Source organism: Hermetia illucens, chromosome 3 (genome assembly GCF_905115235.1).
Source record: "Hermetia illucens chromosome 3, iHerIll2.2.curated.20191125, whole genome shotgun sequence".
Lineage (NCBI taxonomy): Eukaryota > Metazoa > Arthropoda > Insecta > Diptera > Stratiomyidae > Hermetia > Hermetia illucens.
This window is the reverse complement of record NC_051851.1, coordinates 130,876,647-130,902,502: the sequence shown is the minus strand read 5'-3', so window position 1 is coordinate 130,902,502 and position 25,856 is coordinate 130,876,647. Positions and strand designations below refer to the sequence as shown.

At 37.9% G+C, this 25,856-nt stretch overlaps 1 protein-coding gene across 2 annotated transcripts in view; it reads left to right on the top strand.

Moving 5' to 3' along the window:
* The window catches only part of LOC119650732 (transcription factor HNF-4 homolog), a 44,866-nt gene extending 20,541 nt beyond the window's left edge, over window positions 1–24,325 (top strand). Inside the window, exons 2-7 of one of the 2 annotated variants that reach the window (XM_038053763.1) lie at window positions 16,922–17,177; window positions 21,912–22,411; window positions 22,472–22,612; window positions 22,721–22,820; window positions 22,882–23,018; window positions 23,079–24,325. In XM_038053763.1, coding sequence (XP_037909691.1) covers window positions 16,922–17,177; window positions 21,912–22,411; window positions 22,472–22,612; window positions 22,721–22,820; window positions 22,882–23,018; window positions 23,079–23,701 — 1,757 coding nt within the window. In that variant the 3' untranslated portion in view covers window positions 23,702–24,325. The remainder of the gene's footprint in view (window positions 1–16,921; window positions 17,178–21,911; window positions 22,412–22,471; window positions 22,613–22,720; window positions 22,821–22,881; window positions 23,019–23,078) is intronic. The other variant, XM_038053764.1, reaches the window with a different exon arrangement.
* The last annotated feature ends 1,531 nt before the right edge of the window (window positions 24,326–25,856 follow it).

Below are 25,856 nucleotides of genomic sequence, written 5' to 3'. Positions count from 1 at the left end.
TCTCTTCTGCTCCAGCCGTCGTGGAGAATGCACGAAGCGTAGTTTAGCTGATTTCGACTAAGAAAAAAATAATAAAGTGCAGTTTATTCGAAGATAATACCGATCTCATTGAAGTGATTGCGACAATTGGTACTTTCGCGTTACTCGTCGCTAGACCCTTCGAATTCTTAAAGGGAAGACGCACGGCAACAAGATAACAAATCACAGTTTGATTAAAAGGGGATGCCCTATCATGCGTCCTCTTTAATCTGGCCCTGGAGAAAGATTCGCGATGCAGATGTCAATGCAAGAGGCACCATCCTCTTCAAGTCCACCCAACTATTGGCCTACGTTGACGTTATTGATATTATGGGAAGAAGAACGACAACAATGAAGATAGGAGACTACAACTTTGAGACCGTTGATAATTTCTCCTATCTAGGGTCGAAAATCACAAAGGATAACAGCTATGACAATGAAATCCGCGCATGGTTGTTGTCTGCCAACAGAGCCTATTTCAGCTTACAAAAATTGTTTCGCTCGAAACTTCTCACTATAGGTTCCTCATGAATTCCTCGGAGACTTGGGTTCTTAGCAAGGAAAATTGCGAACTCTTGACTGCATTCGAGAGAAGAATCCTCTGAAAAACCTTTGGCCCCCTACATGAGGATGAACGATTCCGTAGTCTCCATAACGACGAAATATATGAGCGATACCACGACCGTTTAGTTGTAGATAAAATCGGTCTCAACAGGTTGCGGTGGGCGGGTCACCTAACTCGTATGGATGAGGATGATCCAGCCTGGAAAGTTTATAAGCGCAATATCTATGGTAGAAAAAGAAAACGAGGCAGACCCTGTTTAAGCAGATACTGGTTGTCGCGCCGTTGATGATGATGAAGTATGTATCGAAAGTGCAAACTTTCGAAATTTTTTAATGAAATCTATTACAGATTAGAAAGAATGGCTAATGGTTTCGTCCAGAGGCAACTCATCAGATACTGCCTCACCTCTGCCTCTCAAGTTTGGGATATGAGGGAACCTTAGTCCACATCTACTCGATGTTGGACCGGGCCCCTCCCAGAGATCCCTCATATCCCAAACAAAAAGTTTAGCTTTAGCCTGGTTTTCAATGATTCCCAACTCAAAGAAAGATCACTACCTCAGTAAGTTAGGAGATGAGTTAAGTTGAAAGTGGATACTATTAATAATAGATAGAAGAATTTGAAGTAACTTTGGGAAGATTTTGACTCAGACCAGAATTAGGATACACTACTTAAGGGTTCATATATCGTGTACCGGTTTTTTAAAAATTATATCTATTTATCTCCTATTTTTATGAGGCCCATTTGGCAAAGCAGTAAGCAAAGTAAATGAAACGAATATCCAGGAATGTTATAAATTCAAATGATATCTTCAAATTTATCAACTCCGGAAATTCTATTTTACCTGAGTTGCTCATCCTTAAACAATGAACTTTACACTTTATTTTCCCACAATCGAATGGTGTTTCCTATAACCAATATTCTAGTATTCAAATATATAACATTTGATTGATTTATGAAATGTGCTAACAACAACCATAACCATACTAAACTGAATCATACCCGGATTTAGCTCAACAGATTGTTGATCATGCTATTATAACTATATCGCAAAACACGCCCCCTTTATTGAACCCCTTATCGATTTCACTCAATTTCAAATAAAATTTAATACAACTTTTTTCACAAAATAAAAATTTGATAAAGTTTAATAGTGGCATGTCCAAGGAACATAGCTCAAATAAAAAAATGTTTATATTTATTCCATTATATGATTTTTTTATAGAATCAAGAACTAATCTTTGGAAACAACGATAAAAAACGTTTTGATTCAACTCTAAGTATGAATCTAATAATTATTTATTTCGAGTATTATATTTAAATATAGTGTAACTCGTTAGATACTGCCTCACCTCTGCCCTCCCTCATATCCCAAACAAAAAATTTAGCTTTAGCCTGACGTAAATTTTAAGTACTGGCGGTTCAAAGCTGGATATAATTCGCATCCTTGCCGTGTTTGCGATTATATAATTTCTATCTGTTACCACTTTCCGTCACGCTGCTCCCAGGGCAGCCGTCAGTTGCCCCCGCCCTGGACATATCGGGTCCTGTTGACCCAGCCAATAAGTGATTAGAAGGATTATGCATTAAAGAAAATTGCTCTAAATTGTGGATTTGATACCAATGAAAGTCCTATAAACGTTGCACTGATCCCTCATCCATTCTATGATGTTCTTCTATTTGAATTTGACGGCATGTCATGGCAACATATCTGTCAAAGATATAGCATTAGAAAAGTAAGTGTATAGATTGTGGAAGAAATCAGCTCAGGATAAATGAAGCAATCGCTGTCAGTAATTTTCAAAGGGTTATATCCGTTTGAAAATTTTTTTATTGCCTTAAATTACGCTAAAACATCCTTAGATTCATAATCAACAACGTTCTTGTATAAAAGTGACTATTTAAATTTAAATTAATTTCACCCAAGTAACTCCTAAGAAAAAATTTCTTCCAAAAAAAGAGACGGGGTACAGTAAAAAGAATCTCTGCTTATTTTTGAACTCTGAATATTTGAAAAAGATACATATACATATCTCATCTCTTGCTCAGACATTCGCTTACAATCAACAATGCAATCACTTTTAAAGTATTATAAAAATGTCATGACAAACATAAAGTGAGATAATGAATAACTCTGCGGTGGTTATACTTCTAATTGTGTTTTGCTACCATAATTTTCCACTTTCACGTTAAAAAATATCTGATTATCTTTATAGCGATCATTATTTTATTTTATATTGTTGAAATTTCCTACATATGTATTTTACGTGTTTATATATTTTTAATTATTAAACATCTACTAAAAACGCTACCCCCAGCCCATCAATTAAATTCGGTGGGGATCTAGCTATCACAATTTCATTTAATTCCAAGGTAACCGCTTTTTAGGAATAAATAAGTGCTTCCATTTGTATATTATGGTCTTTTTCTTAACTGGAAATATTATATACAATAAATTCTCTGGACTTATTATTTACACACCACATATAAATATTTGATTTGTTGCTTTGCAAATCTTTATCATTAGAAATGAACACATGCACGTTTTATTGCCATTAGAGCGATAAGAAAGGCTGAAAGATAATTTTTTCTCCTAGTTGATTATTATATTTAATTTTGAAGTGCGTGGCTTTCTTCAACATTGGCAAATCATGGGAGGTTGATAAACAGAAGACTGATAAATATGATAAAATGACAGTCGCATGCTCTTCTTTATAAGTTAATTCAATGAAAACAAAATCAGTTTAGAAGGTGTTGACATTTCTGCTAAGATTTTGTAGCTATCAAATGAAATTATTATTCGTTTTCATGGAAAGACAATTATTTTTCCCTCTCCTTGACTTATTACCCGTGTTGGAAGTCCAATTCATCCTGATTCCAATCTTGCTGCGAAATACCGCAATCAAATAGTATATTTAAATATAATAGTCGAAATAAATAAATATTAGATTCATACTTAGAGTTGAATCAAAACGTTTTTTGTCGTTGTTTCCAAAGATTAGTTCTTGATTCTATAAAAAAAATCATATAATGGAATAAATATAAACATTTTTTTTAATTGAGCTAGGTTCCTTGGACATGTCACTATCAAACTTTATCAAATTTTTATTTTGAAAAAAAAAGTTGTATTAAATTTTATTTGGGATTGAGTGAAATCGATAAGGGGTTCAATAAAGGGGGCGTGTTTTGCGATATAGTTATAATAGCATGATCAACAATCTGTTGAGCTAAATCCGGGTATGATTCAGTTTAGTATGGTTATGGTTGCTGTTAGCACATTTCATAAATCAATCAACTGTTATATATTTGAATACTATAACATTGGGTATAGGTAACATCATTCGATTGTGGGAAAATAGAGTGTAAAGTTCATTGTTTAAGGATGAGCAACTCAGTTAAAATAGAATTTCCGGACCTGATAAATTTGAAGATAACATTTGAATTTATTACACTCCTGGATATTCATTCCATTTACTTTGCTTACTGCTTTGTCAAATGAAGCTCATAAGAGTTGGAGATAAATATATACAATTTTTAAAAACCGGTACATGATATATGAATCCTTAAGTATTGTGTCCTAATCCTGGTCCGAGTCAAAATCTTCCCAAAATTAACTTCAAATTCTTCTATCTATTATTTCGATCTATTCAAGAACCGTTTTGCTGACGAATTTCAAAACGAAGTCGGTTAACTCAACATAATCGGATTGCCGCAGGCCGCAGCGGAATAAGTGGAAACGTTTCGTGTATTATTAACAGTATCCACTATCAGCTTAACCCATCTTCTAACGCACTGAGGTAGTGATCCTTCTTTGGGTTGGGAATCAACAATTCATTGAAAGTATTCTCTGCCTGTTGTAAAAGGCAACTAAAAAGGCTAAAACTTTGTGGATAAGCAACAAGGACATGAATTGGTTTTTGGACTGTGCGCTCCTCGGAATGGTATCGAGGGTCCCCAGTACGCTTCAAGTTGAGCGAGAAATCTAACGTGGAACCCTGGAAAGCGCTCCTCTCTCTCTCGTTTTGTGGCATTGTGCCATTATTCTCTGGCAGGTGTGACCAGATAAACCACAATGCAGTAGATTTAGGAGGCTGTTTTACACGAAGTTGGAGAGGTTTAACCTACCAACACCAACACCGACCGCCTACATCAGCCTGCTGTCGTTCGACTTTCTTGCTAACCGGACGGCAGATGCATTAAAATTTACCATTGCGCTCTTAAGGGTAGCAGGTGTAACGATTTACAACGATTTGACAACAATATACCTATAGAGCATTACGAAAGAGAGGAAGGGGTGGAGAAACTAATAGGTATTATCAGAGTAGCACATAGCCCCAGACGTCACGTACTGCATCGCTATAAAATCCCAGAGCAAATAGAAGCTCATTGCGAGTTCGCCAGGGTCGCATCATCTGGAGGGAGCTGGGACACATTCCGGTAAACCGGCAACAATGGTGCGTAGGTTTGGTTGACACAATGACAACGGAAACAATATATACTACATATCGATATTCCACGAGCCATATGCTTTTTCCTCAGAACGTTTTACAGTATTGTTATTCTGTCCATTTGAATTCAAGTAAGCTACATTTGCATTAAAATAAAACAGTTTTAAGTCGGGAATTGTTAGCAATAAATTTTTAATTGTAGAGAATCTTTGCATCTTAATTGTGGCAACCTTCTTTATTACACTTATCTCGCCAATAAGTGTTTGATAAAACGTATTGCTTGTTATTCAATCCAATGTTCGCATATTTCATCCATGGGTTTGGCCATTGCTCCGAAAGTTCACAAACCGGTCTTTATCGATTCATCGTTGTCCTTGTGGCAAATCTTTCATTTGATTTCATTCATTAAAAGAAAAAATTCTGAATAACTTCGAGTAGTTGACCTTTTATATTTGATCTTGTTCTGTGATTTTTTTGCTCAAAATAAAAGAAACTTAGAGGATACCTTTTTGGAGTCATTTTTAAGGATGAATCAAAAAAGGGGAACTTAGGAGTTCTAGAAATTTCTTTTAGTTTTCTATACTATTATTCGATTCCCTCAACGAGTACCCAAACAATATCAATTTTTTGGGTTGATAATCTGTATTTATCGCCGAAACGATTTGCCTGTGATTCGCATTTCCTACAAACGCTCAAATCAACAAATATTTTTTATATAAAATGACCAAATTGAATCCTAAAAATGTATAAAAATATTATATATATATAAATAACTAGCAATTTGCAATTTAAGACTCACATTTCAAGCTTTTTGTTTCAAGAAAAATATTTTCTTATAATTAGGTATCATTTTACCTAATTATCGTGGCACATAAAACAACGATTTGTCAATCAATTTGCGGAAAGTAGGGGTCAACGATTTAGATAACGACTATTAGGTAATATTTAAAGCACTCTAAACAAAATTCGGATAGAATATTGTTTATTCGTTCTTTTCCAAATTGTAGCCCTAGACTTGTTTTTCACAAAATTAGTAGAATTCATGACTGACCTTTCGAACTTTATAGAATAAACTTTTATAAAATAACAGTGCCATTTGTGCACGCTTAAGTTATTTAATATTTAGTGCTACAGCTGGTAGGTTTCTTTATTAGTACTTTGTATATTTCATCGCGGAATCTTGAATTCCTGAAAGATGAGCTCATTTTCAGACATTCCGTTTCGGTGAGGATAGTATAAATTGGTGAAACAATGATAAGTAAAATGACCAAAATAAAAACAAGCCTGGAAACCGGAAGCTAGACGCTTTTGTGAATTTCTTACATGAAAATATTTGAGTGTACATTTTCCCCATCCACATCTCGATCGTATTGTATATGCATATTAGGGTTACGATTTTTTAGATTCAAATGCCTGAGGTGGCAAACGATGAACTTTTGTATAAAACTAAAAAAAATAACTGAAATTTGTAATTTTAAAAATATTTTCAATATTTTCATTGCTTATGAAAACTCTCCCATTAATTTTACAGCTTGCTCAGCCATCATATTTAAACCAGGCACATCGAGCACAGCATGTTCCTTTGCCCAATGAGTGGTAAAAGACTTCCAAACCTTTGCCCAATTTAATTTGGTAATAGCAGCTCTGAATAGTGCTAATTTGAAAATCCTGCTTTTTCCCAGACAGTTGTTGTAAATTCACAAGGAAATTTGGGAGGAATTCTCCTTGTGGAAATAGAAAATGAGCAATCATTGCAAATATTACTCGTGGATTCCATCTAGTTCTATGATGAGAGGCCAGCTTTTTCCACTTGATCAGAGGAGGTATTTTTTACCTCTGGTAGTAAATGATAACCTTGATAGAGTTCAAAAAGGAACTGAAAGTCATCTCTCCAACCCTAGCTTCTTGATGATGGTATCTGGCTTGACGCCAAATCCTTGATTCAACTTGCTCCCAGTAAAGGTCCTTGTCTTTCTTACTTAACCAAATCCTTTTCGCTTTTGTAATACCAGAAGGATTTTTTAGATTTTTTTTCACACTGTTCACTCCTTTGTTTCCTGTAATTAGCTTGCGAACCTTTACAGAAACTTATTGCATTGAGAGAGTAGGGAAATTTAGTTTTTCACAAAGCTTCAACAATTCTTACTTCTTTTATGTTGTCCTGCAAGTCCATCATACACACCTAAAATCGTCTAACGATGTCTCTATTTAAAAGCAATTTGGCCATTCCTTCATCCATATATTTTTTCATCTCTGGAACCATGGGACGGCGCTTCGTAGTTGTTGTCCTTTTCCATATTTTCCTTACCGATTCCACGTTTGAACTAGACTGCTTATTGCTAAATGACATGTTTTAACAAGGAAGGATACAAGATATGATAAATACCTATGACTTCGTTCATTTGTTTTTTTTTTTCAATTTACTTGATAGTTTGTAGTTTCTCAAACAAGTAATGGCAGATGTATTAATGCATTTTATAGATACAATTTGATGCCGACGTCATTTCTTGGGCACATATCCAACAAATAAAATTACTAAATTTTGTTAGTACTTACAACCTATAAACACATAAATGGCTGCAGTTTTTTGATATTCGCATTGCTATGAAAACCCCTTGCAAATGAAATAATATTATGCGCGGGAGATTTTTTTAAAACGAACAAAAATAACACCAGAAATGTAATAATTCGACAAAAGTTCATCAACTCCAAGCACAGGAAATCCTAGATTTGAAAAAAATGTCAAAAAATCATAACCCTTAGGCATATGTCATGTCAATCTATTCACTTTAGTGTGATAGTGATATTAAAAGATTTATATTGCAGCAAATTTGTACAGAAACACCAACTTTGACCTATTGTATCTTCATTAGTAATATTACGATTTCTACCAAACTTGGCAGGATTATGCTTTGTAGCGCATGCTACGCTAGCATTTTATGATTCTAGGATGTTACATTCGCACTGCGCGATGCTTTTTCAGTTTTTTGAGTAATTAGTGAAAGTGGAAGGCTGTAGTAGTTCCAGTAGGTACCAATTCGTGGTGGACAATATGTTTTGAAGTTAAAGAAGATAATCAACTGTGATTGAAGAACAATAGTTCGGTGCTCATTTTCTTCTTTTTTAAAATTTTCAACTAAAATGTAATAAACGGTTATTATAGCCATGTTTAGAGTTTATGCTTTCAATTGGAGGCTCAACTGCTGGTCACAGTTATGTCAGTTGGAGAGGTTGATAGACAACCACTAGGGGTTCATCGTCGACCTTTTTTGGCACTCTTTGAACAACCTTTACTGTGGGAGAATCTGTGTGCTTTCGGTCGACCCATTTCTCGATACACGGGATCAATATATGCGTCCACCGACCCTTGTCGGAGTTATTCCACCATTGTTGCCACTTGCCACACAATTCCCTCCTGATGGCTTTTCGGAAATTCGCATTCACCTCGGCTGGATTTGCTTTCCGTTTTTCGTAGAGCCAGTGTGCCTCGCTCGCTAGAAGATCTATAGGGATCATTCCCGCGATCACACACACTCCCTCCGTCGACGCCGTCCTAAATGCGCTGCACACCCTTGCGCAATTGGCCGGCATGCCGAACTTATCTTTCTCCGGTTTACAGCCGCATAAAGCAGGATCGACTTCACCACTCATTCTTGCAAGGGATGAGCTAACATTTGCTGCCTTCTCTCGCGCATAATTCATGTGTCCCTTGAAAGTCAGCTTGGCATCTATCATCACCCCCAGGTATTTGACAATTGATTTTGAGACGACCTCACGATTACCAACCCGGATGTTAACCGTGTTGTTCTTCCTACGGTTGGTAATGAGGACCGCCTCCGTCTTTTCGTCCGCCAGGTCTAGTTTGGCCATTCGTAACCATGACTTGTTTGTATAAATGGGTTCATTTGCATAAAGCTCCACATCCTCGGGATGTTTTGCAATTGCACCTCCCGCCAGGTCGTCCACAAAACCAATCAGCCTGCCTCCTCCGGCAGGCGTAGACCAAGCACTCCGTCGTACATTATGTTCCACAGAGGTGGTCCCAATACAGAACCTTGAGACACACCTGCTGTCACAATGCATTTCTTCGGCCCGTCGTCCGTCTCGTACCTGAGAAGTCTGCCCGAAAGTAACTCTCGATTAGCCGGGTCTAGTAGCTAGGAACACCCAGTTTTGCCAAAACGCCTTTAATCCAGCCCCAGTTGGCTGAGTTAAAAGCATATTTGACTTCTAGCGTCACCAGAGCACAGCATTTTCCCATGGTCATTGCATTTCGAGCCAATTCCACGACCTCTGCTACTGCATCGACCGTAGAACGGGCTCACCGAAATCCATAGTGCCGCTCTGAAAGACCACCCGCAAGCTCGATGAACGGAAGTAGCCTGTTGTATACCACTCTCTCCAACATCTTCCCCATGGTGTCTAAGAGACAAATAGGGCGATATGAAGAGGGCTTCGGTAGCAACACCAGCCTCTGCCTCTTCCATTGGACGGGAAATACTCCTTCCGCCATGCACGATTCGAATGTGCTTGCGAACCACTTTGGTCTGGCCTTGACCGCCACTTTCAGAGCCTTGTTCGGAATTCCGTCCAATCCCCAGTACATCCGCAGATTTCCCGAAGTTGCTCTTCCGTAATACATGACAATGTTAGTTCAGGATATCTTATGTATTGTAACCTTAAAATGTTCAAAGGTAAGAAACTAACTAATGCCAGAAACACTCTTGAGAGATATTTCTGATTGAAGTCAATCCAAAATCATGTGCAGTAACAGGATGTGACAAAAATTAATCATAACAGGATATGGCGCCATCATTTACTGACTTTCAGGCTTTATCACAGATTATAATCGATGAAATATAACCAGAATACTCTAGTATAGCTATCAATAGAGCGTGGACTTTAACCAATTTTTTGCGGGAATCGGCCCATTCAATGCTGCCACTTAGGTAGATAATTGTAAGATAATGAACGTCATAAATCTTTTGTATCAGCATACGACTACCTTAAAAACATTTATCAAACAATAGTCACCGAATCAGATTTTGTTGCGGTTATCTTGACTGCTGAAAAAGCTCCCAGGGGATAACCTACGAGCAGGTGTATTTTCAATTTTTTTTTAATAAATTTATCAACAAAAATTCAGACGTCAGAATGACTAGATGAAGTTTCCTCAATAAGCTATTATTTTGATCGCAGGTAATGTTTATATCTACTTACTATCACGACCACAGTGGTATTGTATTAGCGTGGTTCATTTCTTACGTGGATTTTTCCCTCATACAGATATAACCGCGAATAAAAAAAAATATTTCACTAAACATCTAGAGTTATTTTTACCTTAAGAAGTAGATCTCTGAGTGGTCTAGCGTAATATCTTATTTTTACCAGTACTTATCTGATTGTTACTCTCATAATTGTGATAAATTGAGTAGAATAAAAATACAGACGTAAATTTCGACAACTGGTTCTCGTTAATACTTGGTTTTTACAGCGTATACTCGTAAATATAGAAGCAGAAGATACATTTTGCCACGGATGGCCGTATATTCGTATGTCTTAGCTAATTTACCTAAAAAATGCTTAAATGAAAAAGTACATTAATGGAAAGAAGCTTCAAATCTGAAAAGTAAGCAAGCTAAGACGGAAATGGAATACATCATACACATGGTTTCTATGTATGGGAGTAAGAGTGATTATTGCAAGTCAGAAAATGTGAACTTAATCAGCGGCAATAGACCAGTATTTACGGCGGTTTTGTACACATACACGTCACTTTTCGATAGTCAGTTAGGGGGGCGGTCAAAGTCCAGACTCTTTTCGAATACACACTTGTAATTATCAGAGTTAATAAATGTTTGTGACGTTGATTGCATAATTGTTAAAGAATGATGCATAGAAACCCTAAGATCAAAGTCCTATGGTCATGATACAATTCCACGAATTGAATTTGCAATCGTTTGTGTTATTAATCTTTTCAACGGAAATATATTTTAACCAACTGTCAATATCAGCAATCTTGAAATGTATGATATCATATAGAGTTTAGTAAATGGAAAAAATTGTTAGTTGAAGTATTAAGCACTAATCGCGAAAGAAGCCTCTGCCAAATATACCACCTGATACTTTTTCTTACTATTCGTAACCTTATTTAACCTATTATCGCATGATTAGATTATTTGTATTAAATTAGTACAGATTTGACTTTTTTGCTCTATTAATCCTCTTTGTTCTCACTGCTTTTGCAAAAGTTTAATTCTCAAGAATTCTTTCCAAGAAAATAACAATTGAAGTCTCGTTTTTGAACAGAACTTCGGTGTCATGAAATCATTGACCATTTCCAGAGTTTGATTTGTAATGTCGTCAAAGTCGTCATGAAAAAGTACGGCTCGAGGTGAAGATTGTGCAAAGTGACAGGGCCTGGAGTGAAAATTATGCGGGTCTGATATGAGAATTATGTGAGCTCCCCTATTATCATCTTTTTCCGTAGAAAGTTCCACTCCGAGCCGCCAAGAACTACAGATCCGGGGAAATCCCCTCCTTTCCACCCCTTCTCGCCAGGCCTGGAAACTTAACAAACATCATCTGTTTAACAGCCGCAGGAGTCCACCCTCTATCTAAGCCTGTATGTACTTTTGCCTTTGTTATAAGGCAAAAGAGTGGCATTTGCAAGGACATTTCCTGGGAAAATTGTGTGTACATTTTATGGTAGCCGTTATGCGAAGACAGGCGAGTCATTGGAACTGGGATAAGTCTTTTGCAGCTTCCCTGAATCGCAATTTCGGCCCCCATACTAAGGCTCCCTAGATAAGCATGGGTCTTACTATGAGGTGATATATCCACTACACCATGTGCAGTTTTAAATCTCATGTTTCTAGTCGGAAAGAGGGCTGGTTTTTATTTGTAATATGCTAGAAATGTATCTTCCAGTCGAATTTTGTACTCCCAGATACTTGGCCTTAAATGAATGTTTGTTCCAGTATAGTTCTAGAATAGGTTGAATATTTGTTTAGGATAAAATAAAGGATTTAGGATAAAAAAAAGGTCCAAAATTATTATTTATTATTTTAAAATGCTCTTTCGGAATAAATTGTCAAAGCTGTTCTTTCTCTTGTTTCACCCTTAACTTGAATATAGGGTTTCCACAATACCTCTGGACCTCTGGCTTTCATGTCTATTTTGGGCCATTAATCTCACGTTATCTCTTAAGTCCTGCATCAGTTCAGGCTGTCAGTTACGCCGGATCACCATTTTCCATTCGATCAATTTCCGCCAGAACAGTCAAAACTGCCAGGCAATTGTATCCCATCCACGTTACGGTCGCCGGTCAAATGCGGACTATTCAGACGTAACTGACACACGTGGATGTGCGAACTTTTGAGAAAGAAGAGATAGTTGCACATACTTCAGTATGATATTAAACATATTTTCAATTTTTTCACTTTTCTTTGTATTGGTCCGGAAACAAAAATTGTTTGGTTCCACCACTTTAAAAGTCGATGTATCATCAGAGAATTAAAAACCGTGGGTCAGATTTCAAGCGCTATTTCAGCGGAAACAAATCTGATTCAGAAATGATTTTCAACAAATGATCGATGTGTGCGATTATGTGCTGTGTCCGGCTTGCTTGCAACGACCATGTAGTTATCTGCCCAGAACTGCACGATTCAAATATCTAGAATCAATGCTATCAGCCAATGGTGCACTGAAGTGGCGTTCCGCAACTGGCGTTCTTTGTGATCTTCGTGATTCTTTGTGTCATATCCAAAATGTATCGCAGTGTCGTCATCCCTGTAGCCCTCAATGTTCTGAGTGTTGCTCTACTATACAATACAATAACAAGCGCTTCGCCGTAATGAAGACGAAGATGTTACCCTGGACCAATGGTGCAACACCGATCCTGAAAAACTTGGAAGAGGGGCACCTTCAATTATATGGTCACGTGATTCGCACTAACCAACATTCACTTGCCAAGATTGACGGAAACAACGCTAGCTTGATATGCTAGATGATAATTTGAAAGCCTCGCGACTACATCCAGATCAGATCATTGATCGAGCAAAATGGCGCAACAGATCAAGGCGAGCCGACCCCACTTCGTGGTCAAAAAATCAGTTATCTTTCTTGGATCTGCTGTTGAGGAGGAAGCAAAAGAAATTAGGCCTGGAGATCTACAGGAAACTGGGGGATACCAAGCAAGTTATTCCCAGCACCTCGAACCACCCTTCTTAGCACAAAGATGAAAGAGACGAAACATATTCTTGTAGTCGCCAGACTAAAAGAATACACCGACTGGATCGTCAGCATCTTGATCAGTTGAAACGAAAATTGGAGGCACATTGTTCATTGATCAAGGAAGCGTATACAAACCATTCATGGACAAAACGGCCTGGAGTTCTGTAAAGAAGGTCAAACACCTCTTTACAACTTAAAGAAAACACCTTCTCGAACGAAGACTCAGGACAAAATGAAGAAACTTCCATTCAAAATAAGAGCAGCTCAAATGAAACATTGAATTTTCAATTACAAACAAAAAGACATGATAAACCGCCTTAAGGCCTCTTGGATGGGACACAATAAGTAACGAATGTCTCAAATACATGCTAGGAAGTGTTACCCAAATCATCAACGCTCTTTTCCGCCTCCGAACATATTCAAAAGATTCGAAACTGTCAATCATCACAGTTATTCCAAAATCAGGCAAAAATCTTGCTTTTCTCCTGAAGCAGAGATTGATGGCTCTACGATATTATATCTGAACTAAAACAACAAATGAACAATTCAGACCGATAAATTTTTGTGAACTACGATTATTAAGAAGTACTCCAACATATTCGCGAGAGACTAAAAAGTGAAAATCAACGGTCTTAATAATGTTCGACGTCTACAAAGCCTTTGATAAAGTCGTGCACACATGACTCATATCGAAGCTACTGAAGTTCAACATCCTTCCTGCATTACTCCACATAATCGAGTCATTCTTAAACAATAGCAAAGTCAAAATTGAAGTCCAAATATCTCGCGAACGACTAATAGAAGCGGGAGTCTCGCAAAGACCTTCACTTTCGCCACTACTATATTCAATCATCCCAACAGGTACCCCTAGAATTTTCAAAAACAATACCAAAATATCGCCCACAAAGAACTACCTCTAGACTACCAACGTACTTCAAAAACACGTAGCTCCAATGCCCATACCAGTTCCAGGAGTATCGTTTAGTTATTCAGGTTGATCACAAAAGTCAATCCGACAACCAAGGAAAAACTCCTAAAACCATTCCGAAGGAAATGTCATCTACTTATGGGGAGTTTTGCGCAGAGAAAAACATGGTTTACAAGTGACACGATCCGTCATGCAAAGCAATTCAATCAAAGACGAGACTTCCGTACTCGAACTAGTTTACGTAAAAACCTGAGACTTCCTTTGCATCCTTTATTTGAAATCCTGAGACTCCATAATCGGAATCCGGTTCGAATTATACACGCTATTTCAGTGAAGCCATATCATAGAGTTGCGTTGCGCTCGGCAAAACCAATTCTATAACTTAACGTTTATTTCACACTTCTTTATATAGGTTTCGCAAGTGAGATTCAGAATTATCCAAATAAATTCCTAATTTTCCAAAAAAAATAAGATTTTTCAAAATTGACTTCAACTTTTCCAAGTCAACTTCAGAATGTTCCATTTCAAATTTAAACTTTTCCATTACAAAATCAGAATTTCAAATTCAGAGTTTTTCAATATTCTACTATTAAGTAGCAGGTTTTATACCAATATTTTATCACTGGATAAGGATGGAGCTTATGCAGTGAGAGCCCATCAATTTTCTATAATTGTTTATTTTCATGGTCTACGTTCTATGGGTTTAACCTTCCACTGTACTTAATCCTATGGTCCTCTTAAGAGACGGATTGATTTTGTGACCACAATCAGAGCTTGGCTGAAATAAGTACAACGGTGTCAGTCTATACTGAGTGCATGGCTCAGCATTCATACTGGTGGATGCAAGGCCTACCTAATTCTCTTCCGAACTATGGAGTACGGCACCCGTTTTGAAACACAAGATCTCTTTTCGCTTGGACACAACCACAGCTCCCATGAAACTTGGGGCAATGAAGACATGCCCAACGGCATCCCTAGAAGTCCTCCTGGGGGCTAACCAAAACAACCGAGCTGAACGCACATACAGCATGAATTCTCCTGAAGTATGTAAATTCAGGAGCTTTCCCGGTTCCCATGCAGACTTGGGTTTGATCGCCTTAATTAGGCCTTTGGAGCATTCGCCTACTACATCACGCCATCGTGCCACCACTACAGAAGTTCTCCTCGGCCACTTGGTTTTGGTTTGACCGATAGGGTTGTCGTCCCGTCTTTCTCATCGCCATCTCTGAGCACCTGTTTTCATGGTCTGGGAAAGAAATGTAATATCCTCAATCTTTGGGGTTTTTATGATTTCTAGATACAAAGTCATGTACTTGCGACGGCAATGAATTTCGCCGTTTCATGTAGAGCCTTATTAGTGTCAACTGTTAATCAAGGGGACTCTTAAGGTTGTAAGTTTAAATTGTGGGATTGCTATTTACTTTCAAATAATTAGCCAGAGTAAGCGCGAGGTCGGCAGCCGCCTGAACTGCTTTAATTACTTTATTTCCTACTGGAGTAAAACAATTATAGAAAATTGATGGGCAGCTCGATTTCTCTTGCTTTGTCTGTAAAGGATGTTTCTATCATCTATGATGTTTAGAGCACCTTTTTGCTCCTGTCTGCGACGAATTCTGCCTTATTTATGATGACACAAGTTCCACTCAATTGTTTTGGTGAGATTTTTTTAATAAGTTGGTTCGAACTCTCATTGTTGTTCTACTTAAAACCTTTGATATATCGCTCTAGCAGAGCATCTATGCTCAGATGTTCATACTTAGGATTGAGGGCATCCAAAACATCCTCGGGAAGAGGACTATACGTGTGTTCGTTTTGAACGAATCCAATGCATTAACAGCGGCACCTTTTTGCCATTCGAACCACAGGTCCGCGCTGAGTCATATATGAGATGTGGTTGGTTAAACCGCTGTATCTTCTTTAGTTTTGCTCCAATTCATCTCAAATTTTCGCGCTATATCCACTTCTTATCATCGAAGAAGATTCATTCAATATTCGCCAATATTCATACAGTTTTAACTTCCTTGCTTTGTAAAACCCTCGAAAAAATGTCAGTACTTAGATTGGTAACATAGGGACGCAACTGATGTTCACCCCGCAGTTGCCTCAATGAATCGGATAATGGCCAGAACATTGATCCACAACAACAATACACCAATCTATTTCACCTTCTGATATAGTACCTTTGGAGACTAGAAACATTTTGTAACTTAAAGATTAGAAATACTATATACAAGGGGAACTAAGATATATTTATATTATAATTACCACGTCTGAAAGAAATTAATTCAGTAGTTACAAGTGATTCAATTTGATTGTGCTTTCTACAAGAAAATTATTGTTTTCTGATGAAATGTAAATAGTCTATATCATGGTTGCATGCACATCTTCACATGCATTTCTCAGACAACGCATTGTATGTAAATATAACAAGTGTTGATAAGATTTACCAATGCATATAAAATAATGAGGCAGCCAATTTCAGCGGATTACAGTACATACAAAGCAGACAGCTTATTGTTCTATCAAGGCAAATAGCATGCTCTTACATGAACAATTCTCTTGGAAACATGGCAGGCCTAGGTCTTGAACTTGAGTTCAATCCTGCTTATTAAAATAAATTAACGCGACCATTTCTATGATTTATAATTAGTTATTCAAAACCTCCTTGTCTATGTAATTTTAATGAGTTTAGCACTTGCTAACTAATTATGTTTATTTTTCTTTCAGATTCTGATACTCAGTTGCTTAATTCCGGACATACGGCTACGAGCCCATTTGAACAGAATTTAAGCCCGACCTTAAGCTCGGGAAGTAGCAGCAATAATAACAATAATTTTAGTTGTAATAATAATACACAAACGTTGACAGTTTGTGCAATATGTGGTGATAGGGCAACTGGTAAACATTATGGTGCTTCAAGCTGTGATGGCTGTAAAGGGTTCTTTCGTAGGAGCGTAAGAAAAAATCATATATACACATGCAGGTAAGATCTTCAGACATAGTATTTTAAAAATTTTATTATAATTAATTATATTATTTCACGGTCTATGTAATTGGCAGTTAGTCATACCGTTTAATTGCTAGGAATGTTTAAATCTTCACTTTTCAAGTATCTCTGAAAGCAGTAGACTCGCGCTTTTATATAATATGATCTCATTACTGTCTAGCAAATTTCCATTATGGAAAAATTCCAGTAACCGCACCTATTATTTGAAAAAGGAAATGATTAAAATGCCATGCTATAATTCTCGTTGATAAAATTGATCTATTAAAATTGCTATTAATGAAAAAACAGTCTTTTATTAGGCTGTGTAGGTTTTTAGAATACAAAAAATACGAAATTTTGTTCAAAAATTGGACTTCAATGTCGTGCAGACTAAAGGTATCTTCTCAGGCGTTGCCTCACCTTTGCCCTGAAAATAGGATGACGTTAAGCCATAGCATGATGTTATTTGCTGTTTTACTAATTCGCAAACATGTTTTGGTCGCAAATTCTATAAAATACAAAACCGTTTATGTAGGGCTTGAGTAACCGAATTTGTTTCCTTTGTGTATTTGAAGGAACGCTGAGTCGACATCAGTTTGATGACTGATTGCACCAATTGGGGAAAAGTGCCAATTTCCGTGTGATATACTGAAGGGTTAAAAAAAACGAACACATTTCTTTATTTTGTTCACTCTCTGGCACGTTATATCCGTGTTTGGTATGGAGGGCGTACCGCAGAACTTTGTTTTTTTGCCAAAGTTATAAACAATACAAGGAATTTCGAAACCTCGCAAGTTTTACTTTTATCGACCAATACACGATTATAAATTTAAAATTATATAGTTTCAGATAATGTATCTGGCAAATATCGTCCCTCACCATTCACGCACTGTGAGCCAATCGAGGCTCACGTCAAAGCGATAAGTCGTCTAGGAATCGTTTGTCTTGGTAATCTTCTCCGCATGTACTGTGGGACCATCTTCTTGGAGCTAGGAATTCCTGAAATGCATTCCTTCAATAACGTGCTGAAGAAACTGTAGCATAGTCGAATAACGAACGGAATTCAAAGCTACGTACATTGATTTTCTTGGAAGAAGTAAGGACTAGAAATGGGGTTCTCATGAAGTTGCCTAAGGGTGGAGTCCACAATTACATACGACCTTTTCCCTGGAATCGGTAAGAACCAAAAATGGCGTTTTTCGTGAGGTCGTCTAGAATAGATATCGGTTCAATATCGCATATCTCTTCCCCCGTCTCTGTACTTGAACTAAAAACTAATTTTTCCCCGTCTCTGTAGAGCAGAACAGACTGCTCTGCACTCATTGGAATACGTCGCCTGCTAGATATAGGACCCCAATGCTTGCCATTAGCAGACTTAAGGCCGAAAATCCAGTTGCAGCATTATGTGCATAACCAACCAGACGTTATGTGTTATGTGTTAGCCGACTATCGTTAGAAGTGTTTCAGAGGCCCGGCCATTGGATGGATCCCTGCGCTATTCCCGACGTTATCTCCATCCTCGTTTGACCTGGCGTCTCATAGAGTAGGGAGCGGGGTCTCAAATAATTCCTCAATATTCATAAACGATAGCTCAGTACGTGTGCCTAGAATATCCTTCCATCTTACGAAATTAGAGACAACGGCGTAACAATCGTGTTCTTGTCTAGGCCTGAGATAATATATGTAGAACTTCAAACTATGTGGCCTTGCACAAAGATCCTGTGATGCGCTTAGTCTTTTATCAAGTCCATAACCAGTTTTAGAAAAATTCTTTTTCGTTATTAATCTACGACCCCAATTTGAAAAGTTCCGCTCCGAGGCGCCCTGTTAGCGCTGTAGTGCGCCCTTTTGATACCACAAACTAAAACCTTGACTGTTGTAGCCATTTCGCTTCTCCAGAGCTAGCCTGTAACATTTACGAAAGATGCTATTCCTCCCTGCAACTAGAGATCTCTTTAAGGTCTTCAAATCATTGTTTATCTTCTGTTCACAACATGGCTCACGCTTGAACTGGGCAGTAGCAAGGAAGTGAGCTACTCCCTTCTCTCCGCAACTTCGGCAATGCGAATTATAGGGTATGCCGGGCCTGACGGCATAGTCCCCTGAGGGCCGGTGCACCATGCAAATCGCCGTAATCCAGTACACATTTGCATGCGTTCGACCCAAAAGCTTTCGCGATCCCTTTTTGTTGTAGAAGCGTCAAATGCTCCTCAACTTTTGGGGCACGTGGTGAGCCTTCGCCATCAGAAATCAGCTACTGTTAAGTAACGTGGGTCGATAGCGGAACGCTGACTGCAAAAATCGGGGGAACAGACCCAGTTTGGCCAGTTCGTCGGGCTGCCTTTATATTCTTATGACTGGGAAATCCAGGAGAAGGTGACTTTGAGCACATCCCTGCACGGCCCCACTAGGTTGGAAAATTGATGCCACTGAGTATAAATCCTTAATGGCCGCTTGGATGTCGGTCAGAATTACTATGTTAGGTTTGGGACTCAGATCATTTGACCCCCATCACAGGCTTCCATTATCGCCAGTACTTCCGCTTAGAATGAATGATTCTTCAACGGCTGTCCATGTGCTACTCGTATTGAAATTCTACATTCTATACATATATCTGATACGACCAGCCTATTTCGGCTTACGAAACGCAACTTATTTCAAAAGGAGTCATTCGTTAAATAACTCCTAATACAAATCAACGTTATTCCAATTCGTCATGAAACCCCTTTCATCACTCAAAGATTTTATTCGCTTAAATCTATCGAACGATCTGCCTGTCCACTTGATAATACAATTTTGATTTGATTTGAATTCGAACATATTTTATTCGCTTTGCCTATTAGAGATAATCCTTGCCATACGCAAATATTTATTCCGAACTTCTTGTGCCCATTGTATGAGGCCACCTTTTTAACATAAAGACCAAGACTTTGTTGAGGATCGTGGATATCAGATTATTTCCTTGTTTCAGACTTAAATCTATCTGAAAGTCAAGAGTCAGTTCACTTTGGACACTCTGTATCTTCCACCAGGCCTTTATCAATCACATCCGCTTCAGACGGGCTCTCAAATCTAATGATATTTTAAATACCGTTTTGCAATGAACGCTATCATGGGTTTCCCAGGAATATACAATGTCCAATTCTGTCACTTGCGGTTGACTAATCCTTCTACTTAGATCTTAGTTATTAGTTATCGCAATCTGATAAACTCTAAACTGAAAAACCGTAATTAAAAAAGTTGTCTGTTTGCACAATCGAAAACTCTCAACTCATCTACCAGCTTCGTTTACGAGCACTGATCAAAAGGTTCCGGGATTTTCTTTATATAAATTTATTATTATTTATTGTATTGCTAAAAGTTACAAAACTGTATCCCCTTCAAAGAACTCTCCTTGGGTGTCGTTACATTTTTAGCCCCATTGCCACCAAAGAAGTGTCCTTTTCATCCCATATCCCCTTCAGCTCTTCCAGCGATTTTTACAATGGCTCCGACGTCGTCACACCTTTCTTCTTTCATCGGTCTTTTCATTTTAATGGGCCAGAAAGAAGTCTACTGTTGCTTGATTTGGTTAGTAAGGTGGCTAGGGGACGTCGACGACATGATACTTCTTGTGCAAAAATCACGAATGAGGAGCGAAGTTTGCACAGGCACGTTATCGTGGTGCAACACCCACAATTCAAAAGGCCCTCTCTTTCTCACAGTTTTGTCCAAGTACATTGCAAAAACGATTGTTTCACCTCTAGGGAGAAATACGTGATAAATGGTCTAATTTAAGCACGACCCTGACATGGGATTTCACTTCTCGAGCCTTTTTCGATCACGTAGAAGTGGGGTCGATTATAACGATGGGACCTTGGTTTCCATGTCCTACCTATACACCCATTCCCCATCTCCAGTGATGATGGTTTTCAAGAAGTTTTCATTGTCATTTGCTGATTCAAGAAATTCTTGACAAACGTGAACTCTTCGTAATTTTCGTTCCTCAGTCATCAACAGTTACAGTTTTTTCGTTAAAATTTCTTCCCATCGCACAAAACTGTTCACTTAGCCAACATGATCATCGTCAGTGGAAATCATTTTTCTCTGTCGTAAGCTTAGTTTGAGTGGAGTCAAGGGACTCAAATCACCGCCTAACGTATGAAGCCATTGTTGTTTCTCTTTGTCTTTAGGTCGCTTCCAATTGAGGCCCATCTTAGGTCGTTAGTTCTTGTTATCGTGACTTACATGACCATACCATTGAAGACACCTATATCGCTATCGGACGTGATCCTCTTCGTATCCATTATCGCGAGGCGATGTTCTTGTCTTTGAAAGCCGCGCAGCACTCAAAAACATAGAGGCGATAGAGCGAACGACACTGCGATACTAGAAATAGTCGTATAAGCTCTCGAAATTGGATTGTCATATAATTTGAAATTTTGAGTAAAACCTTTCTTGATTTTTTTCGGAGGTATCTGCATGCTATCTATAAGAAGAAAGCAAGTTATTTCTATCGGTGGGGCCGTTTGCTCTGATCATTCGATTGAATTTAGCAGATTACTCTCGTAGCCATAATCCCAGTTAATTTCTTAACATAGCATATAACTTTTTGAAGTGGGAGCCAAATTTACAGAATTGCAACAATTTTTAGAGAAAAAGGGTTTTTTTTAAATTGAAAAAATAGATTCGAATATTACTTATATAAACTCTTCGGACCAAATGTCTAAGACGACTTTATTTTTCTTTCAGATTTTCAAGAAATTGTGTAGTCGATAAAGATAAACGTAATCAATGTCGATATTGTCGACTAAGAAAATGCTTCAAAGCTGGAATGAAAAAAGAAGCGGTTCAAAATGAACGAGATCGCATTAGCTGTCGACGTACCAGCAACGAAGATCCTGATCCGGGCAATGGACTATCTGTGATATCATTGTTTAAGGCTGAAATGGAAAGTCGTCAGTCAAAAGCCGGTGCAATAATGGAGATGGGTGTTAACGATGACAATATGGCAAATAAGCAATATGCTAGCATCAATGATGTTTGCGATTCAATGAAACAGCAATTGCTCACCTTAGTTGAATGGGCTAAACATATACCAGCCTTCAATGAATTACAGTTAGATGATCAGGTGGCACTATTACGAGCCCATGCTGGGGAACACTTATTGTTAGGACTGTCGAGAAGATCAATGAATTTAAAAGATGTCTTGTTGCTGAGTAATAATTGCATTATCACAAAGCACTGCCCAGGTAAGGGAAACTAATGAAATAAAGTATTCTGTTCAAATTGATTCATATATTTGGTTTCAGTAGATTCGCCGCTATCGCCAAATTTAGACATATCAAGGATTGGTGCCCGCATTATTGACGAGTTGGTTTTCGCTATGAAAGATATTAACATTGATGACACCGAGTTAGCATGTATAAAAGCGCTAGTGTTTTTCGATCCAAGTAAGTCCATTTCAAATTCAAATTTATTGAGGCAAAATTTCTACCATTGCAAGAAACTATTGTCCGCTTGTTTGCTTCGCAAAATGACATATTTTCAATAACTTGTAGACGCCAAAGGACTAAATGAACCACAACGAATTAAGGGGCTTAGGCATCAAATTCTGAATAATTTGGAAGATTATGTATCTGATCGTCAATATGAATCTAGGTAGGTCCATGATTATGAAAATCTAAATGGAGTTCGCAAATTCAATTACTATGATTTTTAGGGGTCGATTCGGTGAAATTCTTCTTATTCTTCCTGTTCTACAATCGATTACTTGGCAAATGATTGAACAGATTCAGTTTGCAAAAATTTTTGGTGTTGCCCACATTGATTCGTTATTGCAAGAAATGTTGCTCGGTGGTAAGATAATAGATGAAAACCGTAAGAAGTTTTGTGTTCTTATGTTTTGTTTTATAATAGGAGAGCTTGCCGATAATTCTTCACCGCTATCACCACCGCTCATAAATAATTACAGTCCCACTCAAGCTATGGATCAAAATCAAGTCAGTTCCACTTTAGATCCTATGTCGCCCACAAGTTCGGACCAAATGAGCAGTGAACCAATGTCAACGTGCATGGATCCTTCACTTGATGTTCCCCTGATGCCACCTATAATGGACCCATTGGTCGCTTCCAACAACTACAATCGATCAAGGCAGCAGCAAATGAATTCAATTAGCAATGATGGTGTTAACCATCCCGGTGGCAATGCAAGCAACGCAATAAATGACCCCTCCTCGATTGGTCAAAGTTTCATTGACGCCGACGATCTCTATCATCGAAGTGCAGGCTATCATCGCCACGATGGGATAATGCCACAGAATAATGTAATGCCTCCGCACCATAAAGACAATCTGAGAAATCCAGATGAAATGACATTGAATGAATACAACCGAACTAGTGCTGAAAATAGTAACGCACTCCGAAGGATCCCACACAAAATTGATTCTGAGCCAACACCTTCGGGTGGATTTATGATGGGAGCTACAGATATGGATAGTTATAGATTAGCACTTAAACAGGAGCCGGAAAGTGGTTATTAGGATATTAAGTTATTTTTTGTTAGGTGTGTAGGATATTAATCGTAATCAGAAAGGTAATGCTTTTTATTTCGTATGCGAATTATGTTCGTAACTAATTAAGTGAACAGCTATACCTTAGAAAACCAATGCAAGATTATATTATCTTCGCACAATGTTAATAGAAATGCAGTATCTAAGAAATCTATACATATAAAAACATAATATAGACAAGAAATTTAAATGTGGTAAATTGGCCAATTAATAAGATGCTGCGATTGCTGCTGATTAAAAAAGAAACGCATTCTATCAACTAAATTGGTTTACGTTACGAAGTGCCTTTAATAGCTGCAATGATGCATGTTGAAAATATTAAACCAAGCTTTTGCCTGGACATTTTAAAACCTTAGAAAAATGCATTGAACCTTTCTGTTATATAATAATAGTTATAAAGCTTAATTACTTTAGGAATGTTATTTTTTACCATGAGATTTGAGGAATGTCCTCTAGCTCATTAGGTCAGGTAGTTATTGTAGGAAATTCAAAATTATTTTATTAAAAGAATTGTTAGCAAAATCGATTGTTACGTAGTTAAAAAAACCGTATTGGTTTTAAGGTGTTTTTATACATTTGTATTCATTTAGAAAAGAAAGGTATACAATATTTTATGTGCGATTTTTTTCGTAGTTTCTTCCCGAGTGACGGAACATATCAATATATGAAATTAAACGGGTTAGAATCCGCTGCAAAAAATTGTTAAGTATATTAAATTTTTGATTTTTATATTGAGTGGTTAAGGATTGTAATAGAAGATTTTAATTAGGTTGAAGAGCATTTGTTGTTGTTTTTATTCTATTCGCATTTGTAAAAATAATAATCGAAAATGGAAAAAAGGTTAAAATTATATATGAAATTCAAATCCAAAACAAATAATGTTTTACTTTAATATTGTGTTAGCTTCCACTTTGTTTTGTGACTCTATACCCAATCTTTGGCAATTATTTCGAGTTTGAAATTCATCCAAGGTGTACGTGAGCTCGTCAATCGAATGTTATGAAATCTATTTCAACTGCGCCTTAGTCAAACAACTATTTTTAATTTAATCTCGTAACCTAATGCTCAAATTTAACTTAACATGTCTTTATTTACCGTAGTTGGTCGTCGCACACTATCCATATGATTCATGGTTAGGTTGAACAATTTATACATAGCGTGGCGACATACACGCTACTTCGTGCTAGTCTCCGAGCTCTGCCGCCTTGGGAAGCCTTCAAATCAAGGGATTCCTTTCATCAACAGGAGGGAGGAGAAGGAAAGGAGCTGTTAATTCAAGAAACTTATTGCCTTCCGGCGCCTCCACCGGTCGAACTCTATCTTCTTTGCATCCAAAAGAACCTGGACGTTCCGCGCAGCACAGCGCTCAACAATGTTGTCTGGCGGGAGCTCTCTTGTGTTTGAAAAAAGTTGTTGACGAATGCCATCTCATCTTCCACAAAAAAAGATTGTGGCTTCCCCATCTTGTGCAGGTAAGATTAAAAACTTCCACTTGGGAGGGTTAGGAAACAGTCTGTCTCACCATACCAGTCGCACCTAAGTTGACAATGTACGGCTGCACAATCCATCTGTCTCTTGTCTTAATTTGCAACTGAGTTGTCATCCATTTAATATATGTTGCCGTACTTCACCAATAACCACCTCCCTTGTGCTTGGAATCATTCCCACAATCAGCATAACGGCCGTTTGCAGGGACTGCGGTAGGATGACGCCACCAGCAAAGCTTTCTGTACTTGCGCAACGCGCTTGCGATTTGCTTCCCTGCCAAGAGCATCAACCCATACCTCTGTGTTGTATAACACTGCGTTGTACTCATCAGAAGATGTCGCGTGCAAGACGAGATCCCTAATGTTTATATTAGGCTAATTAAGGCCGAAACATGTCCAGTGCTGCCCTCATTTGCTCGGAAAAGCTTATCCACAGTACTACTTAGTTAGTCCAAGGTACTAATAGTTATTTTTGACCCGATTATCGACTCGCCGGCCTATATGGGACGCAGGGTCGGGATTCTTTTTTTAGTCATGATGACTACTTCAGTTTTCTCTAGTGCAAGGTTAAAACCATGAACAGTCATCCATCATCTTACCTGTCGCATCAATATGCTGAGTCTGCTTTACCTTTGCCT